Raw genomic sequence first — 26782 nt, 5'->3', positions numbered from 1 at the left:
CCAAGCTAACTATAGAGGAGTTAAGGATGGCATTAGATTAAAAGAATAAGCTTACAATGTTGCCAGAAATAGTTAACCTGAGGATTAGGAGGGTTTTAAAAATCAGCAAAGGATGACCAAGAAATTGATAAAGAGGAAGAAAATATGACAGTAAACAAGCACGAAATATAAAAAGAGTTTGTAAGAAATGTGTAAAAAGGAAGAAAGTAGCACAAGTAAACATGGCTCCCTTAGAGGCAGAGACAGGAGAAATTATGATGGGAAATAAGAAAAATGCAGGGACATTTGGGCGGCACAGTAGTGCAGTGGTTAGCACCGCAGCCTCACAGCTCCAGCGACCCGGGTTCAATTCTGGGTACTGCCTGTGCGGAGTTTGCAAGTTCTCCCTGTGACCGCGTGGGTTTTCGCTGGGTGCTCCGGTTTCCTCCCACAGCCAAAGACTTGCAGGTTGATAGGTAAATTTGCCATTATAAATTGCCCCTAATATAGGTAGGTGGTAGGGGAATATAGGGACAGGTGGGGATGTGGTAGGAATATGGAATTAGTGTAGGATTAGTATAAATGGGTGGTTGATGGTCGGCACAGACTCGGTGGGCCGAAGGGCCTGTTTCAGTGCTGTATCTCTAAATAAATAAATAAATGAAATAATTACTTTGAGTCCGTCTTCACAGTAGAGGCCACAAAGAAAATAACGGAAATTGTGAGGAACCAGGTGTATTGAGTGAGGAACTTAACTAATATTAATAAGAACAAGTAGTGGAAAAATTAAATGGGACGAAAAGTTGACAAATCCCCTAGACCTAATGGCTTCCCTCTTTTCCCTTTTCTCTTTTCTCCTTGTTTGACCACAACAGGTTTAATTCTTTCATAAAGTGGCTGTACTGACCAATTCAGTAGGTGTTTGATAACTTACTTGCTATGATCATAACCAGAACCAATAGGACAGGTTATCTATTGGTTAACTAAAGAAAGTTGAGCTGACAAAGAAAGAGGTTAACTTTATTTTACCTAAACCGAACTAATAAAATTATAAACAACGCACCAACTTTCACTCACACACACACACACACACACACACACACACACACACACACACACACACACTAGAGGTTTACATACACACAAATAAGTTACAAAGTGGGGAAAGGTAGACTTGTTGAGTTAGAGCCCATAAAAAAGGTATACAGTCTGTGGAGTTTGGTGATTCGGCTTGTTTCTAGCTGAATTCAGTGGTCCTGAGGCTTTTAGTTTGAAAAGGCAGATGACTGTTTCAGTGAGTCCTTGGAGATAGCGATGTGGATGAGAGCGCGATAGCGAGAGAGCAACCCCCAACTGGTCTTTCAATGGCTAACACATCATCTTGCAGCAGGACGACACCTACCCCTAGGTCACTAGCATCCACTGCCGAATTAAATGGTTTATTAAAGTTTGGAGCTGCCAGCATCAGCTTGTTGGTTAAGATGGCTTTCAGCCTACCTCTGCTTCTTTCTGTAATAAGTCTGTCAGTGGGGTGGCTAAAGTGCTGGCTTTTAGCACAAACTTGCAGTAAAACCCACACATCCCCAAAATCACATTATTTCCTGTTTGGTCGTAGGGACGGGAAAATCTAACAGCACCTGTACCTTTGCTTCTCTGGGCAACACTCTCTCTTAACCCACAATATGCCCTAGGTAGGTTACTTGAGCTTAGCAAACTCGCTCTTTGCGAGTTTCACCACGGGTCAGCCGACAGTAACTTTTGGAAGAGGGCTAACAGGTCTAGGTGGTCGCTCCAGGTGTCACTGTACACTAATAGATCATCCAGGTGTACTACACAGTTGGGCAGGCCAGCCACTACCTGGTTCATCAGCCTTTGGAAAAGGGCTGTGCATTTCTTAATCCAGAGGGCATCACCCAACACTGGAATAAGGCACCTGGGGTGACAAAAGCGGAGATCTCTTTAGCACGGGGGTGGGGGGTAAGGAAACCTGCCAGTACCCTTTTAACAAGTCTATTTTGGTTATGTAGGTGGTGTTTCCTACTCTATCTATACAGTCTTCCAGGTGGGGTAATAGGTAGGAATCAACTCTAGTCATTGCATTAATCTTTCTGTAATCAATGCAAAAGCTTGTTGAGCTATCGGGTTTGGGCTCCAGCACAACTTGGGAACTCCAACTGCTCTGACTGGGCTCAATCAGCTTGTGCTCCAAAATATACTGAATTTGCTTCCAAACGTGGGTGAGTTTCCTGGGACCTAAACGATAGGGATTTTGTTTTGAGAGGGGTTTTTCCTACATCCACATTTTGTAGGGTTAGGGTGGTGCACCCTGTCCCTGCTGATCTCTTTAAATGCTGTGAGCAGCCTTGTGAGGACTCCTCTCTTTTCTGCATTTAAACAGGAGAGTACGGAGTCTAATTTCCCTAACGTTTCAATGTTAGCTAACCAGACAGTAGGAGATTCGATTTGAGAATCCTCCAGGCTTCCCTCCAACTCGTCCTCACTGTCCCTTTTGCCCTCCTCTTTCTTGACTGCCTGACGAACCTGTGCTTGTTTGTCCCGTTCCCAGCTGTGTTACCGTTTTAACACACTGCTGGAAGGTGACCTGCCTTGTTATAATGTAAACATACAGGCTTCCGGGCGTCACTCCTGTTCTCAGCACCTTCCTTTTTGGCCGGATGAGGGCCTGCTGTGTTTCCAGCTCTCCCTTCTCGCTCAGGGTTGTTCATCCTCTTTATCACTCTCCCATCTTCTATTCTTTTCAGGTTTTTGGAGGTGACTAGGAATGGTTTCCCTTGGGGCAAGGGCTTGTGAATAAGTGCATAATCATCAGCCAGGATTGCTGCCTGCCTGGCTCTTAGAACCTTACGCTCCTCCAGGAAAAGGGAAGCAAGTTTTTGAACTCCTCGAGGAGGATCACCTTTCTGAGGTTTTCATTGGTGGACTCCCGTATCCATCGGTTGAAAGCGAGTTGCTTAACCCTTTCGAGCGCGATTTAAGTTTGTTCCAGCTGCTTTCAGAGAGTTCGGAACTTTTGGCGGTACGCCTCCAGTACTAGCTCTTATGCACTCAGGATAGCATTTTTAAGTCATCTCATAATCTGATGAACTTTCATCAGGCAACAGTGAATAAACCTCATGGGCTTTTCCTGTTAGTTTGCTTTGCAATAATAGTGTCCAGCTCTCTAGAGGCCACTGTTTTGCAAGCTTTTCAAAACAAATGAAAAATGCTTCCACATCCCCCTCATTGAACTTTGGTATCAACTGGGAGAACTTTAAGAGCTCAGCACCTGGTCCTGAGCTAGCGGTGCCTTCATTGGCTGAATTGGGTCTTCCCCTAGTTAGTTCGAGCGCATTAACTCCCTTTCCACCTTCTCCTTTTGGAACTCTCCTTTCTCTTTCTTTGAAGTCTCTTTCTATTTCTTGGAATTTCTTGGAACTCCTGTAATGCAGTGCAAGTATTTTTTCTGTATAAAGATTAGTTATACAATTACAAAAACGAACGTTGCTGGTCCTTGTATATCTTATGCTTGGTAACTAAATGTCTCCGTAATTAGGAGGGTTTTAAAAACTCATTGGACCGTACTTGTACATAAATTACACACTAATGTTGAGCTATATCTCACCTCCAATACAAATAAAACCAAAATTCAAGTAGCTATCTTCTCATTTGCTTAATTTTGCAGGGTTAGTGACGGGTTTATATTTTTTATCACACCTCCACCTCCTTAGTGTTTCTCAACCCGTGCAGTTGAACTTGCTGAAGGAAGTTTTGTATCATTGCTCTGTGGGTTTCTCTTGTTTTGACGCTGACGGATAAATTAAAAAGTTATCAACATCTGGTATTTATTGTGCACGTTTAGAACAATTTTCCTATTGTTTGAAATTTATCTCGCTCCTGCTGAAGCATCTCTATTACACCTTCTGTAAAGGGAGAACATATTACATAACCTGAGAATATGTTAATATCTGCACTTTCTGAAATTGCTGCATAATTAAAAAAGGATATCAAGTTTGTGAAGAGCCAGTAAGTGCAGATGCAACATATGAGGTGTTCTGGCTACATGTCATTACCCTGAGACCTATCTTTATATAACTCTCTGTACCAGCACATGTCATGAGACCTGTCTTCATCACTTCTACTCCACTTGCAAGTTGTCACAAAGTTGTACTATCTGCTGCACAATGAGCTGCAGACAACATCTAGATCAGGATGGCTCTTACCATAGAAGTGAGGGTTACATCCGCATAAATTTTTCAAGCCATCAAATTCTTCCAAGCCATCCAGTGAACTGTCTGCCATATTAAGCAGTCAGCAGTGCATCAAGTGTAACAAGCAAATTATATTTGTATATTTGCAAGGGGCAACACCTTCACTGATTTTCCTGAAAATAGGTGGCATTGACTGGACTGGTGCACACCTTTTACTGAATGGCAGAATTATAGAGACATGGAGTCATTTACGGCACAGAAGGAGGCTATTCGGCCCACCGGGCCCATGCTGGCTCTCCACAGAGCTCTGCAGTCAGTCCCACTCCCAGGCCCGATCCCCGAAGCCTGCAAGTCAGGTGGCCATCCAACTTCCTCTTGAAGTCATTGACATTTTCCTCTTCCACCATCCTTGTGGGCAGCGAGTTCCAGGTCATTACCATCCGCTGCATAAAAAAGTGCTTCCTCATATTCCCCCTGCATCTTTTGCCCAAGACTTTCAATCTGTGTCCCCGGGTTGTTAATGGGAACAGTTTTCCTTGTCTAACTTACCTAAGCCTGTCATAATCTTCTACTGGCTATTAAATCTCCTTTTTTCTAAGGAGAATAAACACAGCTTTTCCAACCTCACCTTGTGACTAAAATCCTCTATCCCTGGAACCATTCTGGTAAATCTCCTCTGCACCCTCTCAAGGACCCTCACATCCTTCCTAAAGTGTGGTGACCGGAAATGGACACAGTACTCTATTTGGGGCCTAACCAGAGCTTTATAAAGGTTCAGCATAACATCCCTGCTTTTGTACTCAATGCCTCTATTTATAAAGCCCAAGATCCCATATGCTTTGCTAACTACTCTCTCAATATGTCCTGCCACTTTCAATGATCTCTGTTCCTACACACTCTTTAGAACTGTGCCATTAAGTATATATTGCCTCTCCCTATTCCTTCTGCCAAAATGCATCACTTCACGCTTGTCAGTATTAAATTCCATTTGCCACCTCTCTGCCCATTCTACTAGCCTATCTATGTCCTCTTGCAGGCAGTTCATATCATCCTCACTGTTTGCCTCAGCTCCAAGTTTGGTGTCATCAGCAAATTTTAAGATTCTACTCCATATTCCAGAATCAAAGCCATTTATATATAGCAAAAAAGCAGTGGTGCCAGCACTGACCCTTGGGGAACACCACTGACTACCATCCTCCAGTCTGAAAAACAACCATTTACTACGACTCACCGTTTCTGTCCTTAGGCCAATTTTTTTTTCCAATCGGACACTGACCCTCCTATTCCACAAGCATCAATTTTGTTAATCAGCCTTTTATATGCTACCTTATCAAATGCCTTCTTAAAATCCATATAAACAACATCCACCACATTCCCTTCATCAACCGTCTGTTACTTCATCAAAATATTCTATTAGATTAGTCAAACATAATCTGCCTTTTACAAATCCATGCTGGCTGCCCTTAATTAACTCGAACCTCTGTAAGTGTCCATTGATATTTTCCTTGATTATTGTCTCTAAAACTTTATCCACCACTGATGTTAAACTAGCTGGCCTGTAGTTTCAAGGACTGTCCTTACACCCTTTCTTGAATAAGGGTGTCACATTTGCCACTCTCCAATCCTCTGGCACCTCCCCTGTATCCAGGAAAGATTGGAAGAATATGGCAAGCCCTTCAGCTATCTCCATCTCCACTTCCTTTCACAACCTGCGATGCAAGTCACCCGGACCAGATGACTTATCAACCCCAAGCATAGCTGGCCTTTTTAGTACCTCCCCCCTCTCAATTTTTATCCAATTCGGTTAGGTTTACCTTAGCGATGGGCAGGGACAGGTATATACCGCAGGGCAAAAATTATAGCTGGGGGAAAGGAAATTATGATGCGATTAGGCAAGATTTAGGATGCGTAGGATGGGGAAGGAAACTGCAGGGGATGGGAACAATCGAAATGTGGAGATTATTCAAGGAGCAGCTACTGCGTGTCCTTGATAAGTATGTACCTGTGAGGCAGGGAGGAAGTTGTCGAGCGAGGGAGCCGTGGTTTACTAAAGAAGTTGAAGCGCTTGTCAAGAGGAAGAAGAAGGCTTATGTTAGGATGAGACGTGAAGGCTCAGTTAGGGTGCTTGAGAGTTACAAGCTAGCCAGGAAGGATCTAAAGGGAGAGCCAAGAAGAGCAAGGAGAGGACACGAGAAGTCACTGGCGGATAGGATCAGGGAAAACCCTAAGGCTTTCTATCGGTATATCAGGAATAAAAGAATGACTAGAGTTAGATTAGGGCCAATCAAGGATAGTAGTGGGAAATCAGAGGAGGTAGGGGAAGTCTTAAATGAATATTTTGCGTCAGTATTTACAGCAGAGAAAAAAAATGTTGTCGAGGAGAATACTGAGATTCAGGCTACTAGGCTAGATGGGATTGAGGTTCACAAGGAGGAGGTGTTATCAATTTTGGAAAGTGTGAAAATAGATAAGTCCCCTGGGCCAGATGGGATTTATCCTAGGATTCTCTGGGAAGCTAGGGAGGAGATTGCAGAGCCTTTGTCCTTGATCTTTATGTCGTCATTGTCGACAGGAATAGTGCCGGAAGACTGGAGGATAGCAAATGTTGTCCCCTTGTTCAAGAAGGGGAGTAGAGACAGCCCTGGTAATTATAGACCTGTGAGCCTTACTTCGGTTGTGGGTAAAATGTTGGAAAAGGTTATAAGAGACAGGATTTATAATCATCTTGAAAAGAATAAGTTCATTAGCGATAGTCAGCACGGTTTTGTGACGGGTAGGTCGTGCCTCACAAACCTTATTGAGTTTTTCGAGAAGGTGACCAAACAGGTGGATGAGGGTAAAGCAGTGGATGTGGTGCATATGGATTTCAGTAAGGCGTTTGATAAGGTTCCCCATGGTAGGCTATTGCAGAAAATACGGAAGTATGGGGTTGAAGGTGATTTAGAGCTTTGGATCAGAAATTGGCTAGCTGAAAGAAGACAGAGGGTGGTGGTTGATGGCAAATGTTCATCCTGGAGTTTAGTTACTAGTGGTGTACCGCAAGGATCTGTTTTGGGGCCACTGCTGTTTGTCATTTTTATAAATGACCTGGAAGAGGGTGTAGAAGGGTGGGTTAGTAAATTTGCGGATGACACTAAGGTCGGTGGAGTTGTGGATAGTGCCGAAGGATGTTGTAGGGTGCAGAGGGACATAGATAGGCTGCAGAGCTGGGCTGAGAGATGGCAAATGGAGTTTAATGCGGAAAAGTGCGAGGTGATTCACTTTGGAAGGAGTAACAGGAATGCAGAGTACTGGGCTAATGGGAAGATTCTTGGTAGTGTAGATGAACAGAGAGATCTTGGTGTCCAGGTACATAAATCCCTGAAAGTTGCTACCCAGGTTAATAGGGCTGTTAAGAAGGTATCTGGTGTGTTAGCTTTTATTAGTAGGGGGATCGAGTTTCGGAGCCACGAGGTCATGCTGCAGCTGTACAAAACTCTGGTGAGACCGCACTTGGAGTATTGCGTGCAGTTCTGGTCACCGCATTATAGGAAGGATGTGGAAGCTATGGAAAGGGTGCAGAGGAGATTTACTAGGATGTTGCCTGGTATGGAGGGAAGGTCTTCCGAGGAAAGGCTGAGGGACTTGAGGTTGTTTTCGTTGGAGAGGAGGAGGAGGAGAGGTGACTTAATAGAGACATATAAGATAATCAGAGGGTTAGATAGGGTGGATAGTGAGAGTCTTTTTCCTCGGATGGTGATGGCAAACACGAGGGGACATAGCTTTAAGTTGAGGGGTGATAGATATAGGACAGATGTCAGAGGTAGTTTCTTTACTCAGAGAGTAGTAGGGGCGTGGAACGCCCTGCCTGCAACAATAGTAGACTCGCCAACTTTAAGGGCATTTAAGTGGTCATTGGATAGACATATGGATGAAAATGGAGTAGTGTAGGTCAGATGGTTTCACAGGTCGGCGCAACATCGAGGGCCGAAGGGCCTGTACTGCGCTGTAATGTTCTAATTCTATCTATTGTCTCTACTCTCTGCTTCTACTGATATTTTGTCAGCCTCTGTTTCCTTACTGAAGACTGATACAAAGTACTCATTCAGTATAGTAGTCTTGCCCTCTGCCTCTAAGCATCTATTACCCTCTCTGTCCCTAATAGGGCCCACTCCAACTCTTACTACCCGTTTACTATTTACATGCCACTAGAAGATCTTTGGGTTCCTTTTTATGTTGACTGCCATTCTATTTTCATATTCTCTCTTTCTTTTGAGTAAAGGCGAATATCAATGAATGAATCAAGGCTCTCCATTTCAACCTTGCTCAATCTTGATAAACAGAAAAGCATTGTACTTTATTACTGTTCAGTAATGTTTGAGCACGAAAACATCATTATACATGGAACTGGCTATTATTCAGGAATTAGCCATAATGTGGTAGCCCAGAATGCTCACAACTGGAGAACTCTTTCAATGAACTGGCACAGGTACAATGGGTAGAATGGCCTCCTTCTATGTTGTAAGATTCTTAGATTCTATGGTTATTTGAATGAGAAAATATGTTGGTGGTCTCTAAAAAGAACAGGGCTATCTTCTGCATCCAATTTTTTATGATCTTATTGAGAAACCCCTCTCTGGGATACTCAGTCTTCATGCTTAAGCATTCGTTTTATCCATTGTATCATTGAGAATAATTAGTCCACTATTTGGCTGGCAGCATAACTAATCTTTTTAATGGTGAGCTGCATAATTTTAAAAGCTGCTCCTTCACCATATTTTATGCTCCCCAGCCAAGCGTGCCACAGGTTGAGATTTTCATGTAACAATAGCCTATTTAAATTAGCATTTATTGCAAGGGGGAATAGCAAGGGCGGCACAGTGGCGCAGTGGTTAGCACCGCAGCCTCACAGCTCCAGGGACCCGGGTTCGATTCCGGGTACTGCCTGTGTGGAGTTTGCAAGTTCTCCCTGTGTCTGCGTGGGTTTTCTCCGGGTGCTCCGGTTTCCTCCCACAAGCCAAAAGACTTGCAGGTTGATAGGTAAATTGGCCATTATAAATTGTCACTAGTATAGGTAGGTGGTAGGGAAATATAGGGACAGGTGGGGATGTTTGGTAGGAATATGGGATTAGTGTAGGATTAGTATAAATGGGTGGTTGATGTTCGGCACAGACTCGGTGGGCCGAGGGGTCTGTTTCAGTGCTGTATCTCTAATCTAAAAGAGTATAAAAGTAGGGAATCTTGCTCCAGCTGTACAGCGCATTGGTGAGACTGCACCTAGAGTACTGCATACAGTTTTGGTCTCCTTACTTAAGGAGGGATATACTTTCATTGGAAGCAGTTCCGTGAAGGTTCATTAGGCTGATTCCTGGGATGAAGGGGTTGTCTTTTGAGGAAAAGTTGAGCAGATTGGGCCTTTACTCAGTGGAGTTTAGAAGAATGAGAGGTGATCTTATTGAAACATAAGATTCTGAGGGGGCTTGACAGAGTAAATGCTGAGAGGATGTTTCCCTTCGTTGGGGAATCTAGAACCAGGGGGAACAGTTTCAAAATAAGGGATCTCCATTTTAAGACTGAGATAAGGAGGAATTTCTTCTCTCAGAGGGTCGTTAATCTTTGGAATTCTCCTCCCCAGAAAGCAGTGCAGGTTGGGTAATTGAATATATTCAAGCCTGAGTTAGACAGATTTTTGAAATACAAGGCAGTCGAGGGTTACGGCAGGCAGACAGGAAAGTGGCCACAATCAGATCAGACATGATCTTACTGTCTGATAGAGCAGCCTCGAGGGGCCATATGGCCTACTCCTGCTTCTATTTCTTATGATTCTTATGCAAGAACTCCCATTCCAAAATTCAACACAAATTCCAACTTGAGCTGTTGGCACGGATGCACTTGCACCATGGGCCATTCTCAAAAGATTGTAGCTTCGGTGTAAGGACAAATTGATGCTACTGGCACAAATCACTTTCCACCCATCCTCTTCCTCTCATCCTGCTTTATAGAATCATAGAATGCTTGTCTGTAATTGCCTACATCATCTATTGCCCCTCTCCACTAGCGAGTCATCCAAGGGTACTGGTTAAGCATTTTTCTTTGGGTGGCGGGGGGGGGGGGTGGTGTGAGAAGGTGTGTATACATGTGTGCATGCGTATTTTTAGTTCTCATTAAGAGGAGGAATGTTAGTGCCAGTATTAACACAAAGCATCTACAGGTCAGGTAACCTACAGCCACAATCACCCACTCAGTTGCAGAAGAACACTACAGCGTAAGTTAATTTCCTAGATAACCTGTAACTAATGCCAAATTAAGTGGATTTTTATTATCTGTATGTATATCCACCATGAACTAGACTGAAATCATCCTTTGGTGATTTCACTTTTTAATGACAGCCAGTAAAGTGATTTATCTGCTAGCATCTGAGACCAGGCTAGACTCAAGCTCAGATCCAGATATGAAAATGTAGTGTTATAACCGATAGTACTGCCAAATTCCTTCTATATATGTTTTATTTTAACCAAATTTTAAATTTAAAGGAATTAGAGAATTGATTCCATCCCAACAAAGTTGTCTCTTTTCACTGGAGAAATGGTGAGATAACTTGAACATAGAAAGATCAAATTTGTCGTTAAAATTAATTTCGCAAATACAACATTTTTGGAGTTCGATCACCAAAAATACTCAGACACTGCTATTTTAACATCAGCAAACATTGTGATGGGAGAGATAATCCAGGAGAGGATGTTCTGGTCAACTTTCCCTCCAGGAGCCTTTTATTCCCTTGAGTATAGCAAATTACGGGTGATCTAATGAGGTGTTGATAGGGTGAATAGAGAAAAATTATTTCCCTGAACAAGGGAGCGTAAGTTTTAAATTAGAGCTAGGCTGTTCAGGGTTGAAGTCAGAAAGCACTTCTTCACACAAAGAATAGTGGAAATCTGAAACTCTCTGTCCCAAAAAGCTGCTGAGGCTTGTTCAATTGATGATTTCAAAACTGAGATCAAGAGTTTTTTTTTTTAGGTACAGGTATTAAGAGCTTGCCATGCACATCAGAAGTGCGATGATATAACATTTACGGACTAACTCTGAAGGGTTATGAAAAAGCAGACTTTATCTTTAAAAAAATGAATCTTCATTTTAAAAAGTGAACAATGATCCAAAATGGTCTGAAGAAAAAGGGGACTAGCCTTTTGTGCATCCAAACAGTCTGACAAAGGACAAATTTTCAGAGTGAAAAGGTGTTAATGAAACCCATCTTACACCTATCCTAAAACATTACAGAATTGAATATCTTCTCCTAAAACAAAGGAGGTGTGAAGTTGCCACGTCCTGGGCCATTGAGCAATCACCATGGGAAGAAACCAGAGTGTCTCCTAACAGGAGGTGAGAGGTGACACAGACCTCTACCACCTAGAAGGACAAGAGCAGCATATGCATGGGAACACCACCACCTGCAAGTTCCCCTCCAAGCCACATACCAACCTGACTTGGAACTATATCTTCACTGTCGCTGGGTCAAATTCCTGGAACTCCCTTCCTAACAGCACTGTGGGTGTACCTACCCCACGTGGACTATAGCGGTTCAAGAGGGCAGTTCACCACCACCTTCTCAAGGGCAATTAGGGATGGGCAATAAATACTGGCCTAGCCAGCGATGCCCACATCCCAGGAACGAATAAAAAAAAATTATAATCTCCTCTGTTCTAGCTGTATCTTAGCTAATGTTACTTTGTCCATTTCAGTTCTATGCCTGTCTCGAGTTCTTCAGTGTCAATTTTAAAATGGTTTGCCACAAGTTTTAGGAATTCAGGTTTCCCAGCTTTTGGATGGATAGTAATCTCTAACTGCCCAGCTACATTCCTCAACTCTTCAACAGATAGGACTTTTAACCTGGTCCAAGTTACTTCACTCTGTTCCAGGATGGTACTGGCTTCGAATGTGGAAATTTTAGTCCTCTAGCACTAAAAACCACAAGAAAACTGTATTGAAGTTTTAAACTTATTGCTAGAGATCAATTTGGTTTCCCGCTTCCAATTTCCCATTGTCTTTGGGTTTGATTCCCAGACGTGAGCCCCCAAATTTCTGTTACGGTCAAGTGAGGAGGGTTCAAAGGGCTTCCCTCTTTTCCCTGTCCTAGATAGGCCACAACAGATTTAATTCTTTCTTAAGGTGGATGTACTGGCCAATTCAGTAGGTGTTTGATTACTTACTTGCTATGTCCATACAAGAACCAATAGGACAGGTTTTCTTGAGTTAACAAAGAAAGACTTTAACTTTACTGTACCTAAATCAAATAAAAATAATAAACAACGCGCCAAGTTTCACTGTCACACATACACTAAAGGTTAACACATACAAATAGGTTACAGAATGGAGAAAGGTAGATTGGTTGAATTAGAGTCCATAAAAAAGGGATACAGTCTGTGGCGTTTGGTGATTCGGCTAGCTTCTAGCTGAATTTGGTAGTCCTAACTAAGGCTTTTAGTTTGAAGAGGTAGATATCTGGTTCAGTGAGTCCCTTGGACATAGCAATGCAGACGATTTCCTCCAATGGGGTTTCTGATTGTAGCCAGAGCATGCAAAGGTGGTCAGTCAACAAACAGAATTTGAAAGCTTTTGGAGACTGAGAAACAGAGAGAGGGAGCCCCCCACTTAGGGTCTGCTCATGTCAGAGTCAAGTTGCTTCTCCTCTGCTGCAGAGAAAACACCAGCTTAAAACCACAAACGGGGAGGGGCTTGTCTCATGACAGTCAGTCAGACACAGCAGTTAGCAGTATTTCTTCTTCTTGCTAAAAGAGAACAAACAGTTCCCTTAAACTTCCTGGGTCTTAGTTCTTGCTGGGATATTAGCAGACATTTTGTCTCTCCTCACAAGCATTGCAGTGTAGGATACAGTGTTGCAAATTAAGTGATCATCTTCATCTGAAAGAATGACTTTTCTGGCAGCTTGTCTTTTAAAAATTTATTTTAAAAGAATACAAATTTAGATCTCCAGCCAGTGGACCAAAGAAAATTATTTAACAAAACACATCAGCATAACAAATGGAAGATAGCAAATGTAACCCTGTTGTTCCAGAAAGAGGGAGAGAGAAAACAGAGAACTATAGGGCAGTTAACCTGACATCAGCAGTAGGGAAAATGCTGGAATTTATTAAGAACATGGTGAAAGGGGACTTGGAAAATCACAATATGATTAGGCAGAGTCAACATAGATTTATGAAAGAGAAATTACTTTTGACAAATCTGTTGATTTCTTTGTAACTAGGAGGGTAAAGGAGAACCAGAAGGTACAATATATTTGGATTTTCAGATGGTATTTGCTAAGGTGCCAAAACACAGGTTGTTACACAAGATTAGGGTTCAAGGAATTGGGGGCAATATACTAGCATGGATTGAGGATTGATTAACAGACAGATAACAGAAAGTAGGAATAAACAGGTAATTTTTGGGATGACAGGATGTAGTAAGTGCAGTGCTGCAAGGATCAGCCCTTGGGCCTCAGATATTTAAACTTTATACCAATGACTTAGATGAGAGGGACGGTGTGTAATGTATCCAGCTTTGCTGACGATACAAAGTTAGATGGGAAAGTAAGCTGTCAGGAGGACGCAAAGAGGCTGAAATAGACTGATTAGACAAGAAGGTGGCAGATGGTGTATAATGTGGGAAAGTGTGAAATTATTCACTTTGGCAGGAAGAATGGAAAAGCAACATTTTTTTTTAATAAGGTGAGAGACTAGTAAACTTTGGTATTCAAAGAGATTTGGGGTCCTTGTACACGAATCACAGAAGAAGTAACCTGCTCATCTGACTTAATATATCCTTATGTGGCTTGCTGTTATATTTTGCTTTATAATTCTCCTCTGAAGCATCTTGGGATGTTATATTAAAGGCACTGTATAAATATAAGTTGTTGTTGCCGCATGTAGAGCAAGTAAATTGGAAGACAAATGATATGTTAGCCTTTATTGTAAGGGGATTGGAGTACAAGAGGAAGGAAATTTTGCTGCAAGTATATATGACTTTGATGAGACCATACCTGGAGTAATGTGTACAGTTTTATCTCCTTAACTAAGGAAGGATATACTTGGCTTTAGATGGGGTGCAACAACGGTTCTTTAGATTGATTCTTGGGATGTCCAATGAGGAAATGTAGGAGTTTGAGGGATAGAAGGACATTTATTCTTCTAAACTCCAGGGAATATGAGGTGATATCATTGAAACGTATAAAATTCTTCCAAGGCTTGAGAGGGTAAATGCTGAGAGTTTGTTTCCCCTAACTGGAGAGTCTAGAACTAGGGGTCATAGTCTCAGAATGAGGAGTTGGCCATTTAGGACTGAGATGACTGTTCTATTCTACTTAGCCAGGTGGTGAAGGACAGAACTAGAGCCTAATCTTTGCATACTTATATGCTTTTATTTACAGAGACACGTGTCACAAATATGCATCCCCAAACTCAACAACCAGTTTCAGTTTGCTCCTACATATAGGAATGCTAGTGACTCCCCAGTTAATGCCCACCTCCTGAATACAATTAAACACTCAAATAATATACCATTAACAATGAGGGCAAACTACTTCACTCAGAGGGTTGTGAATCTTTGGAATTCACTATCCTAGAGGGCTGTGCATGCTCAATGAGTATATTTAAGGCAGAGATCGACAGATTTTTCTCTCCTAAGGGAACACAAGGATACGGGGATAGGGCAGGAAAATGGTGTTGACGTTGAAGTTTAGCCATGATCTTACTACGTGGTGGAGCAGGCTCGATGGGTCATATAGCCTAATTTTGCTCCTATTTCTTATTTTCTTATGGGCTGGTCAAATTTACTGCATTGTGCACAGTCCATTAAATTTAAAAACAGTCCTTGAAATCCAAGTACAGTGCACGATGTGTTGGAAGATCCACATGCTGTGTAACGGATGTCATGGCAGTCTTGCACTTACAATTCCCATACATCGAATCAAAAAGGAAGAATCAACCTGAGATCACTCCCGCGCATCTCCTAACAGATAGCTCAAAGCATTACTGGTGGAGGCCTGGAAGTAGGTTTTCCAATCTTTCCTCATCATTCAATGTAGTCTCTTTAAGATTTTGAAATGTGTGTAATATAAACACTGATCATGGAGTTTGCTCCAGTGTACTTGATCTTCATTTGCAATCAACTTATATACTGGTTGTGTTTTAATTCAGATTCCAAGAGACTAGTATCCTATCCCAGTTTTAGGATGCTGAATCCAGCTCTCTTACCCTGGCAGTCGCCTCAAAGGCACATGAAAAACATTTGGAGCTGGCTCAAAGCATCAATCCCCCAGAATAAAACAAAAACACCACCAATATAAAAACATCTTAAGTTGAATGATATAAACCTTACAGGACAATTATTAAAAATAGACCTACGTGTTTTCAGTACTTTCTATCATCTATATAACAACTTGCATTTATATATCATCTTTAACATAGTAAAATGTCCGAAGGCATGTCAAAGGAGCATTATGAAGCAAAATTTAACAAAGCCATATAAGGAGATATTAGGATAGATGACCAAAAGTTTGGTCAAAGAGGGAGGTTCTAAGGACGCTTTCATAGGAATGGTAGAGAGATAAAAAGTGGGGATGCACAAGTGACTAGACCTGTAAAGAGAAAAAGCATCTTAATGTTTTCGGTCTGGATTGTTCATCAGGTTAAATATTGATGCAGTGGATTGCTCAGTTGGCTAGAGTGTGGCTCAGAACAAGGTCAGCGTAGGTTCAATTCTCGTTCTGATCTGAGGAAGGCAACGGGAAACCACTTCACATACCCTCATCCCTAGTCGTGCTCATCTCTCCTGGATGGAGAAAAAGAGCAAGAGGACCAGTCCTTGGGCAGACTACCATCACTGCACAGCATTATTTGCTGAATATATTTTCTCTTTAGATAATATATCTTAAATTAAACAGGTTTGTTTCAACTACTAGGGGCGGCGCAGTGGTTAGCACCGCACCCTCACAGCTCCAGCGACCCAGGTTCTGTTCTGGGCACTGCCTGTGCAGAGTTTGCAAGTTCTCCCTGTGACCGCGTGGGTTTCCTCCCATAGCCAAAGACTTGCAGGTTGATAGGTAAATTAGCCATTGTAAATTGCCCCTAGTGTAGGTAGGTGGTAGGAAAATATTGGGGATGTGGTCGGGAATACGGGATTAATGTAGGATTAGTATAAATGGGTGGTTGTTGGTCGGCACAGACTCGGTGGGCCGAAGGGCCTGTTTCAGTGCTGTATCTCTCTATGACTCTCTTTTGAATCAATCAATTAAAGAAGGCGGTGAAAGAAATCTGGATGCTCTGGTGCACAGATCTCTAAAAGTCAATGTTGTAAAGCGATAGCTGGAACAAATAGAGTGTTGGGTGCATTTACAGAACAACTGATCAGAAAACTATTTGTCCTTGTATAAGACTTTGGTCAGGCCTCAATACCATGTTCAATTTTGGTCTCCTCCATGGTGGGTCTTGTCCAGACTGGCCAAGAGAGTGTGGGAAAATGGCGCACTGACACAGAACACAAAAGTCCAAGTGTTTCAAGCCTGTGTCCTCAGTACCTTGCTCTACAGCAGAGAAGCCTGGACAACGTACGTCAGCCAAGAGCGACGTCTCAACTCATTCCATCTTCACTGCCTCCGGAGAATCCTTGGCATCAGGTGGCAGGACCGTATCTCCAATGCAGAAGTCCTCGAGACGGCCAACATCCCCAGCATATACACACTACTGAGTCAGCGGCGCTTGAGATGGCTTTGCCATGTGAGCCACATGGAAGATGGCAGGATCCCCAGGGACGCACTGCACAGCGAGCTTGTCATTGGTATCAGACCCACCGGCCGTCCATGTCTCCGCTTTAAAGACGCCTGCAAACGCGACATGAAGTCCTGTGACACTGACCACAAGTCGTGGGAGTCAGTTACCAGTGATTGTCAGAGCTGGTGGACAGCCATAAAGGCGGGGCTGAAGAGTGGCGAGTCGAATAGACTTAACAGTTGGCAGGAAAAAAGACAGAAGCGCAAGGTGGGAGCCAACTGTGTAACAGTCCTGACAACTAATTTTATCTACAGCGCCTGTGGAAGAGTCTGTCACTCTAGAATTGGCCTTTATAGCCACTCCAGGCGCTGCTCCACAAACCACTGACCACCTCTAGGCGCTTACCCATTGTCTCCCAAGACAAGGAGGCCAAAGAAGAACATGGTGGGTAATATTGAGGCTTTGGAAAGGGTGCAGAGGAGATCCACTAGAAAATTCCCAGTATAAAGTATTGTGGTTATCAAAGAGCTGGGACTCTACACTTTAGAGAAGCACAGGCTCAGGGGAGATCTGATTGAGGTTTATAAGATGATGAAAGGAATAGACTGTGTTGAGTTGACTGTTTGTTCCAATTAGATAGGTCAAGGAGGACCAGGGGTCACAATTATTAGGCCAAATCAAGTTAGATGTTAGGAGCTGGTTCTTTTCCCAGAGAAAGTGGACCTATAGAACAGGCTGCCATCTTGTGCAGTGGATGTCAATTCGCTGAGTTCTCTTAAACAAGAGTGGATTCTGTTTGTGGTTGGGGAGGACATCACCTCTTACAAAAAGTGATCTCCTGGACGAGTTTTAACCACCTAGATAGTTCAAAGAGGAATTCCCAAATTTTTCATCCACCAAACCCCTGCAATTTGACTCAAGTTTTCAATTGGGTTTTTTGCCTCTCCCAGGTGATCACATGGCTTCTGGTGGGATGGGGAGTGTATATATTGTGATACACAGATGCCACAATTAGATTAACTGGATGGCACAGGAGGTTAGCACAATGCCCTTTCATTCCTGGCAATTAGGTTCAATAAGACAGTTGGAAACTTATCGGCTCTAGATGTCTTACACAAAATGAATTTGGATAGATGCAATCTAATTTTATGAGTAGACTGACAAAACAGAATAGCGCACAATTTGGCACAAATTACCAACGGATGAAAAAAAAGTAGTAAATGCTGCAAGTCTGAAATAAAACAGAAATGTTGGGAATGTTCAGCAAGTGCTGAAAAAGCAACATACAATTTAATACAATAATAAAAGCAAAGTACTGCAGATGCTGGAAATCTGAAACAAAAACAAAAAATGCTGGAAATACTTAGCAGGTCGGCAGCATCTGTGGAGAGAAAAGCAAAGTTAACATTTCAAGTCTGCAACCTTTCATCAGAACTGGAAAAGGTGAGAAAAGTATCAGGTTTTAAGCAAGTGAAGGGGAGGGGGATGGGGGAGAGATTAAATAACAAAGCTGATCTGGGACAAAGGCAAAGCGAATGTTAATGCTTGTGGTGAAAGACAAAGCATTAGTCCAGAGAGACTGTTAATAGTGGAATAATGAGCAGCTCTGACTACATGAAAAGCAGGCACATGGTTAAAAAATAAAATATTAAAAAAGGCAAAAAAAAAGACAGATGGAAACTTATCGGCACTAGATGTCTTTTTTGAGTAGACTGACAAAACAGAATAGTGCACAATTTGGCACAAATTACCACTGATGGAGATGAAAAAAAGTAGTAAATGCTGCAAGTCTGAAATAAAACAGAAAATGTTGGGAGTAGTCGAGCTCAATGTTCAGTCTGCAAGGCTGGGGGGGGGAGGGGGTGCCTAATTGAAAAATCAGGTGCTTCTCCTCGAGCTTGCGTTGACATTCACTGGAACAATGGAGCAGGCCAAAGACAGAAATATTGGCCTGAGAGCAGTGGGGAGTGTTGAAATGGCCAGCAACCAGAAGCTTGGGGTCATGCTTTCAGACTGAGAGGAGGTGTTCAGCAAAGCTGTCACCCAATTTGCATTTGGTCTCCCCAATGTAGAGGAGACCGCATTGTGAGCAGCGAATACAGTACACTAAATTGAAAGAAGTACAAGTAAATCGCTGCTTCACCTGAACGCAGTGTTTGGGGCCTTGGATAGTGAAGAACGAGGAGGCAAAAAAGGGTAGGCATTACACCTCCTGTGATTGCATGGGAAAGTGACATGGGAAGGGGACAAGGTGTCAGGGGTAATGGAGGAGTGGACCAGGGTGTCGTGGAGGGAACGATCCCTTCAGAATGCTGACAGAGGAGGGGATGGGAAGATGCGTTTGGTGGTGGAATCACGTTGGAGGTGCTGGAAATGACAGAGGATGATCATCTAGATGTGGAGGCTGGTGGTGCAATACCTACCCTTTTACCTCCTCTCACCTCACTATCCAAGGCCCCAAACACTCCTTTCAAGTGAAACAGCGATTTACTTGTACTTCTTTCAATTTAGTATACTGTATTCGCTGCTCACAATGTGATCTCCTCTACATTGGGGAGACCAAACGCAGATTGGGTGGCCGCTTTGCTGAACACCTCCACTCAGTCCGAAAGCATGACCCCGAGCTTCCGGTTGCTTGCTATTTCTACACTCCCCCCTACTCTCATGACAACATTTATGTCTTTGGCCTGCTCCAGTGTTCCAGTGAACATGAAATGCAAGCTCGAGAAGCAGCACCTGATCTTTCGAGTAGGCATTCTACAGCCTTGCGGACTTAACATTGAGTTCAATAACTTCAGAGTATGATATTTTAATATTTTATTTTTTAACCATGTGCCTGCTTTTCATGTAGTCAGATCTGCTCATTATTCCAATATTAACAGTCTCTCTGGACTAATACTTTGTCTTTCACCACAAGCATCAACACACTCTTTGCCTTTGTCCCAGGATAGCTTTGTTATTTAATCTCTCTTGTCCTATCAAACACCTTCCCCTTTGTTCCCTTCACTTGCTTAAAACCTAATCCTTTTCCAACCTTTTCCAATTCTGATTAAAAGGTCACACACCTGAAATGTTAACTTGCTTCTCTCCACAGTGCTGCCAGGCCTGCTGAGTATTTCCAGCACTTTTTGTTTTTGATACAATTTAATAGGCTAGCCTATCTTCCTTTCAGACTGACTAGCTTGCATTTTACAACATTTGCTGCTTTTCCATTTTTATTACCAAGTATCAGTGTTTGTAAATCTTGCTCAGTAAGGTCATGGGATGGCAGTTCAGAAAAACAGAAGAACTCCCAGTAATGTTAAAAGTAAAAAAAAAGTTTACAGTATTTACCATTTGGAAGATCAGATCCGTTTTTGTCATATGAATACACAGGTGCACTGGTGAGGTACTCTCCCTTTTCATTTGTAGCAAATCCAGGGTACAACAGATCATCATAAGAACTTGGAATCTGAGGTGCAGGCATTGGTGGCAGATTAGCTCCATGCATAGGAGCACAAAGCGGGGTAATGAATGTTGAGGCCACCTGAGCCTGTGACACAGCTGGACAGGACATCACTGAGGAGGATGGAGATACAGATGGAATGACCGTCTGTGACAAACTCTCTGTTAAACAGAAAAAGCTATCTTCATTAATCTTTCTTAGAAGAGTCACATAATAGCATTGCAAGGAAGCTGTGAACCATAATTCTAAATTCTTAAACTTTGACATTTCAGAAGACAAGTGTTTGTTCAGAAGTAACTGATCATCTGGCTCCCAACTATGTGGTTATGAAAACAAACGTTCTCTGCCTTTATTAGCTTAGAAGAGTAACATTCAGTTTTAGAAATGCACTGAAAATCACTCATTTTTGTTAGAAGAAATACTAGCATTTTGAAAAGCTCTGAAAGAATTCAGTTCTCGAGAGGATTAAACCACTACTAAAATCCCTTGATTATTAAATGTGTTCCAGATTTACACATTAAATTCTTAATACACTGGAAATCAATTTCAAGGTGCTTGTGGTAAAAGGGGTACAATACAATTTTGTAAGTAGTCAAACCTGTAAGGCACACCTGAAATTCTCCTAAAATAATCCCCAGAACCTTTTCTGAACAAATAATTTGATATGAAGTGTATAGAACATAAAACAACAGATACAAGGAGGTTGATTTTTAAGGCTGGATGACCTTAACTCCATGCTTCATTCAGTTTAAAATATGTAATTTGAATTCCTCCATGCAGCTCACATTGGAAAACCTATTAGCTGTACATAATGTGAAATGTGTTTTCAATTAGAGATTACAAATATGATTTAACACATTACCTGCTGATTGGTGTCTGACTGACTCAGGTGGATATACTGAAAGCACCGGTGGAGTCAATGACGTTGTTGAGGAAGGAAGATGTGACATCCTCAAATCTGTCTGAGGGACAGGATCCATTCTTTGGGTTGTAGTGTAAGGGGGCACCTCCAGCGGATTCTTCAAGGCAGACTTTTTTTTGAGAAAAAAAAATGAAATTATGTCACAGAAATTAAAAAATACTACTTATGCAATCCCATAATTATTTCCTTGCACACAAATTACAAGCAGTTACAGTGCATCAGAAATCAGTTGACTGACTGCAAACCTTGATGGGACCTTCTGAACTTTATTATGATGGATTTCATCAAAAAACTTTCAATCAGTCCTTTAGTAAATGTGATGCAAGTTCACTTTATTAATCATATGCATGAAAGTGGTATATCATCACAATTTCATATGAAGTAGTTGCTGAATACTTAGCACCATGTTTCTGGCATTCAAACTGTGAAGACCCACATATAACAACAAATAATGCCTTCAGTTTCGTCCAAACTCCAGACATGGTTAAATACAGAATAGAGAAAGAACTTCTATTTATGTAGCACCTTTCACCTCAGTTAAGTATTTTTGAGGTGTAGTCACTGGTCTGATGTTGGTAAACACAGCAGCCAATTCATACACAGCTCCACAAATAGCAGTGAGATAAATTACCAGATAAGAACCCTAGAAATAGGAGCTGGAGTAGGCCATATAGTCCGTTTAGTCAACTCTACAATTCAATAAGATTATTTGTTTTGTTTTTTGTTTTAGAGATACAGCACTGAAACAGGCCCTTCGGCCCACCGAGTCTGTGCCGACCATCAACCACCCATATTATACTAATCCTACACTAATTCCATATTCCTACCACATCCCCACCTGTCCCTATATTTCCCTACCACCTCCCTATACTAGGGGCAATTTATAATGGCCAATGAACCTATCAACCAGCAAGTCTTTGGCACGTGGGAGGAAACCGGAGCACCCGGAGGAAACCCACGCAGACACAGGGAGAACTTGCAAACTCCACACAGGCAGTACCCAGAACTGAACCCGGGTCGCTGGAGCTGTGAGGCTGCGGTGCTAACCACTGCGCCACTGGTCGATCTTCTACATCAACTCCATTTTCCCATCCTATCCCCAATTCCCTTGTTTCCCTTACAGTCCAAAAATCTATCAATCTGTCTTAAATAAACTCAACAACTCAGCATCCACAGCCCATTTGGTTGATCATGAACAAGAAAGCTGAAGACTGCAGAAAGGCATCAATGGACTGGTCTGGTGGGCAGAACAGTGGCAAATGGAGTTCAATCCAAAGAAGTGTGAGGTCATGCACTTGTGGAAGGCGAACAGGCAAGGGAATAAACAATAATTAGGATACTGAGAAGTGTCGAGGAACAGAGGGACCTTGGAGTGCATGTCCACAGATCCCTGAAGGTGGCAGGTAGATAAAAGGTGGTCAAGAAGGAATATGGGATACTGGCCTTTATTAGCCGAAGAATAGAATATAAAAACTGGGAGGTTATGCAGGAACTGTATAAAACAAGAACAGTTCGGCCACAGCTGGAGTACTGCATGCAGTCATGGTCACCGCACTATCAGAAAGATGTGACTGCACTAGAGAAGGTACAGAGGAGATTTACAAGGATGTTGCCTGGACTGGGGAACTTCAGTTCAGAGGAAATAGCGGATAGGCTAGAGTTGTTTTCCTTGAAACAGACGCAGCTGAAAGGAAACCAAATTGAAGTGTATAAAAGTATGAGGGGTCTAGAAAGCACTATTCCCCTTGATTGAGGGGCCCATAACCAGGGGCACAGATTTAGGACAAGGAGGTTTAGAGGGATTTGAGGGGAATTTTTTTCCACCGGCGTCTGGAACTCACTGCCTGAAAGGGTGGTACATATGAACATATGAATTAGGAGTAGGCCACTCAGCCCCTTGAGCCTGCTCCACCATTTAACAAGATCATGGCTGATCTGATTGTAACCTCAACTCCACATTCCGCCTACTCCTGATAGCCTTTCACCCCCTTGCTCATCAAGAATCTATCTCTGCCGTAAAAATATTCAAAGACTCTGCTTCTACCGCCTTCTGAGGAACAGAGTTCCAAAGACTCACGACCCTCAGAGAAAAAAATTCTCCTCATCTCTGACTTAAATGGGTGACCCCTTATTTTTAAATAGTGATCCTTAGTTCTAGATTCTCCCACAAGAGGAAACATCCTTTCCACATCCACCCTATCAAGACCCCTCAGGATCTTCTCTGTTTCAATCAAGTCACCTCTTACCCTTCTAAACTCCAGTGGATACAAGCCTAGCCTGTCCAACCTGTCCTCATAAGACAACCCACCCATTCCAGGTATTAGTTTAGTAAACCTTCTCTGAACTGCTTCTAACACATTTACATCCTTCCTTAAATAAGAACAATATTGTACACAGTATTCCAGATATGGTCTCACCAATGCCCTGTATAACTGAAGCAGAACCTCCCTACTTTTGAATTCAATTCTCCTCGCAATAAACAATATCATTCTATCAGCTTTCCTAATTACTTGCTTACCTGAATATTAAGATTCATGCACTAGGACACCCAGACTCCTCTGTAGCTCAGAGCTCTGCAATCTCTCACCATTTAGATAATATGCTTTTTTTAAAAATTCTTCCTGCCCAAATAGACAATTTCACATTTTCTCACTTTATACTGTGACGATCAGGTGAGGAGGGGTCACAAGGCTCCCCTCTTGTCCTTTCTCTTATTTGACAGCAGCAGGGAATATTCCTTTTTAAACAGTGGATGCGCTTACCACTTTAATGAGAATTTTACCTTTTTCCCCTTGTTGTGATCGTAAAGAAGCAATCAGACAGGTTTTCTTGAGTTTACAAAAGAGGTGAGTTTATTGTACTTACAAAAAACTATACCCAATCACAATAAAATTACGCTACACTTTCACACAAACACACACACGAGAATCACACACACACAAATAGATTACAAATGAGGATCAGATTTGTAATAAAAACAAGAAATTCTGGAAGTACTCAGCAGGTCTGGCAGCATCTGTGGAGAGAGAAGCAGGAGTTAACGTTTCAGGTCAGTGACCCTTCATCAGAACTGACAAATCCTCGAAATGTAAAAGGTTTTAAGCAAGTAAAGCAGAAGTGAGGCAAGAGGTAACAAAAAAGGTGTTGATAGGGCAAGGTCACAGAGAACAACTGGCCAGGTCACGGAACAAAGGCAAATAGTATGTTAATGGTGTGGTGAAAGACAAAGCGTTAGAACAGAGAGGATGTCAATTGACAGTATCATTCCCTCCATGACACCCTCGTCCACTCCTTCATTACCCCCGCCACCTCGTCCCCTTCCCACAGCACCTTCCTCTGCAATTGCAGGAGGTGTAATACCTGCCCATTTACCTCCTCTCACCTCACTATCCCAAGGCCCCAAACACTTTCAGGTGAAGCAGCGATTTACTTGTATTTCTTTCAATTTAGTATCCTGTATCCGCTGCACATAATGTGGTCTCCTCTACATTGGGCGCGAGAGAGAGGGCGAGCTGGAGAGGGCGCGAGGGCGGGCGCGAGGGCGGGGGCGGGCGCGAGGGCGGGGGGGACCGCGAGGGCGGGGCGAGGGGTGGCGGGCGGGCGAGGGGTGGCGGGCGGGCGAGGGGTGGCGGGCGGGCGAGGGGTGGCGGGCGGGCGAGGGGTGGCGGGCGGGCGAGGGGCGGCGGGCGGGCGAGGGGCGGCGGGCGGGCGAGGGGCGGCGGGCGGGCGAGGGGCGGCGGGCGGGCGAGGGGCGGCGGGCGGGCGAGGGGCGGCGGGCGGGCGAGGGGCGGCGGGCGGGCGAGGGGCGGCGGGCGGGCGAGGGGCGGCGGGAGGGCGAGGGGGCGCGCGAGGGCCGGAGGGCGCGAGCGCGCCGGAGAGACAGAGCGAGCGCGCCGGAGAGACAGAGCGAGCGCGCCGGAGAGACAGAGCGAGCGCGCCGGAGAGACAGAGCGAGCGCGCCGGAGAGACAGAGCGAGCGCGCCGGAGAGACAGAGCGAGCGCGCCGGAGAGACAGAGCGAGCGCGCCGGAGAGACAGAGCGAGCGCGCCGGAGAGACAGAGCGAGCGCGCCGGAGAGACAGAGCGAGCGCGCCGGAGAGACAGAGCGAGCGCGCCGGAGAGACAGAGCGAGCGCGCCGGAGAGACAGAGCGAGCGCGCGGGAGAGACAGAGCGAGCGCGCGGGAGAGACAGAGCGAGCGCGCGGGAGAGACAGAGCGAGCGCGCGGGAGAGACAGAGCGAGCGCGCGGGAGAGACAGAGCGAGCGCGCGGGAGAGACAGAGCGAGCGCGCGGGAGAGACAGAGCGAGCGCGCGAGAGAGACAGAGCGAGCGCGCGGGAGAGACAGAGCGAGCGCGCGGGAGAGACAGAGCGAGCGCGCGAGAGAGACAGAGCGAGCGCGCGGGAGAGACAGAGCGAGCGCGCGGGAGAGACAGAGCGAGCGCGCGGGAGAGACAGAGCGAGCGCGCGGGAGAGACAGAGCGAGCGCGCGGGAGAGACAGAGCGAGCGCGCGGGAGAGACAGAGCGAGCGCGCGAGAGAGACAGAGCGAGCGCGCGAGAGAGACAGAGCGAGCGCGCGAGAGAGACAGAGCGAGCGCGCGAGAGAGACAGAGCGAGCGCGCGAGAGAGACAGAGCGAGCGCGCGAGAGAGACAGAGCGAGCGCGCGAGAGAGACAGAGCGAGCGCGCGAGAGAGACAGAGCGAGCGCGCGAGAGAGACAGAGCGAGCGCGCGAGAGAGACAGAGCGAGCGCGCGAGAGAGACAGAGCGAGCGCGCGAGAGAGACAGAGAGAGCGCGCGAGAGAGACAGAGAGAGCGCGCGAGAGAGACAGAGAGAGCGCGCGAGAGAGACAGAGAGAGCGCGCGAGAGAGACAGAGAGAGCGCGCGAGAGAGACAGAGAGAGCGCGCGAGAGAGACAGAGAGAGCGCGCGAGAGAGACAGAGAGAGCGCGCGAGAGAGACAGAGAGAGCGCGCGAGAGAGACAGAGAGAGCGCGCGAGAGAGACAGAGAGAGCGCGCGAGAGAGACAGAGAGAGCGCGCGAGAGAGACAGAGAGAGCGCGCGAGAGAGACAGAGAGAGCGCGCGAGAGAGACAGAGAGAGCGCGCGAGAGAGACAGAGAGAGCGCGCGAGAGAGACAGAGAGAGCGCGCGAGAGAGACAGAGAGAGCGCGCGAGAGAGACAGAGAGAGCGCGCGAGAGAGACAGAGAGAGCGCGCGAGAGAGACAGAGAGAGCGCGCGAGAGAGACAGAGAGAGCGCGCGAGAGAGACAGAGAGAGCGCGCGAGAGAGACAGAGAGAGCGCGCGAGAGAGACAGAGAGAGCGCGCGAGAGAGACAGAGAGAGCGCGCGAGAGAGACAGAGAGAGCGCGCGAGAGAGACAGAGAGAGCGCGCGAGAGAGACAGAGAGAGCGCGCGAGAGAGACAGAGAGAGCGCGCGAGAGAGACAGAGAGAGCGCGCGAGAGAGACAGAGAGAGCGCGCGAGAGAG

The 26782-nt window shown here is 44.6% G+C and overlaps 1 protein-coding gene across 1 annotated transcript in view; it reads right to left on the bottom strand.

Annotated features, from left to right (window-relative positions):
• The window catches only part of otud4 (OTU deubiquitinase 4), a 132816-nt gene that overhangs the window by 14144 nt on the left and 91890 nt on the right, over nucleotides 1-26782 (bottom strand). Inside the window, exons 15-16 of the mRNA XM_068041448.1 lie at nucleotides 21238-21406; nucleotides 20264-20536 (exon numbers count right to left, since the gene is read on the bottom strand). Of these exons, the coding sequence (XP_067897549.1) occupies nucleotides 20264-20536; nucleotides 21238-21406 (442 nt within the window). The remainder of the gene's footprint in view (nucleotides 1-20263; nucleotides 20537-21237; nucleotides 21407-26782) is intronic.

Source organism: Heterodontus francisci, chromosome 1 (genome assembly GCF_036365525.1).
Source record: "Heterodontus francisci isolate sHetFra1 chromosome 1, sHetFra1.hap1, whole genome shotgun sequence".
Lineage (NCBI taxonomy): Eukaryota > Metazoa > Chordata > Chondrichthyes > Heterodontiformes > Heterodontidae > Heterodontus > Heterodontus francisci.
The sequence above is the reverse complement of the archived record's forward strand: the minus strand, read 5'-3'. Positions and strand labels throughout refer to the sequence as shown.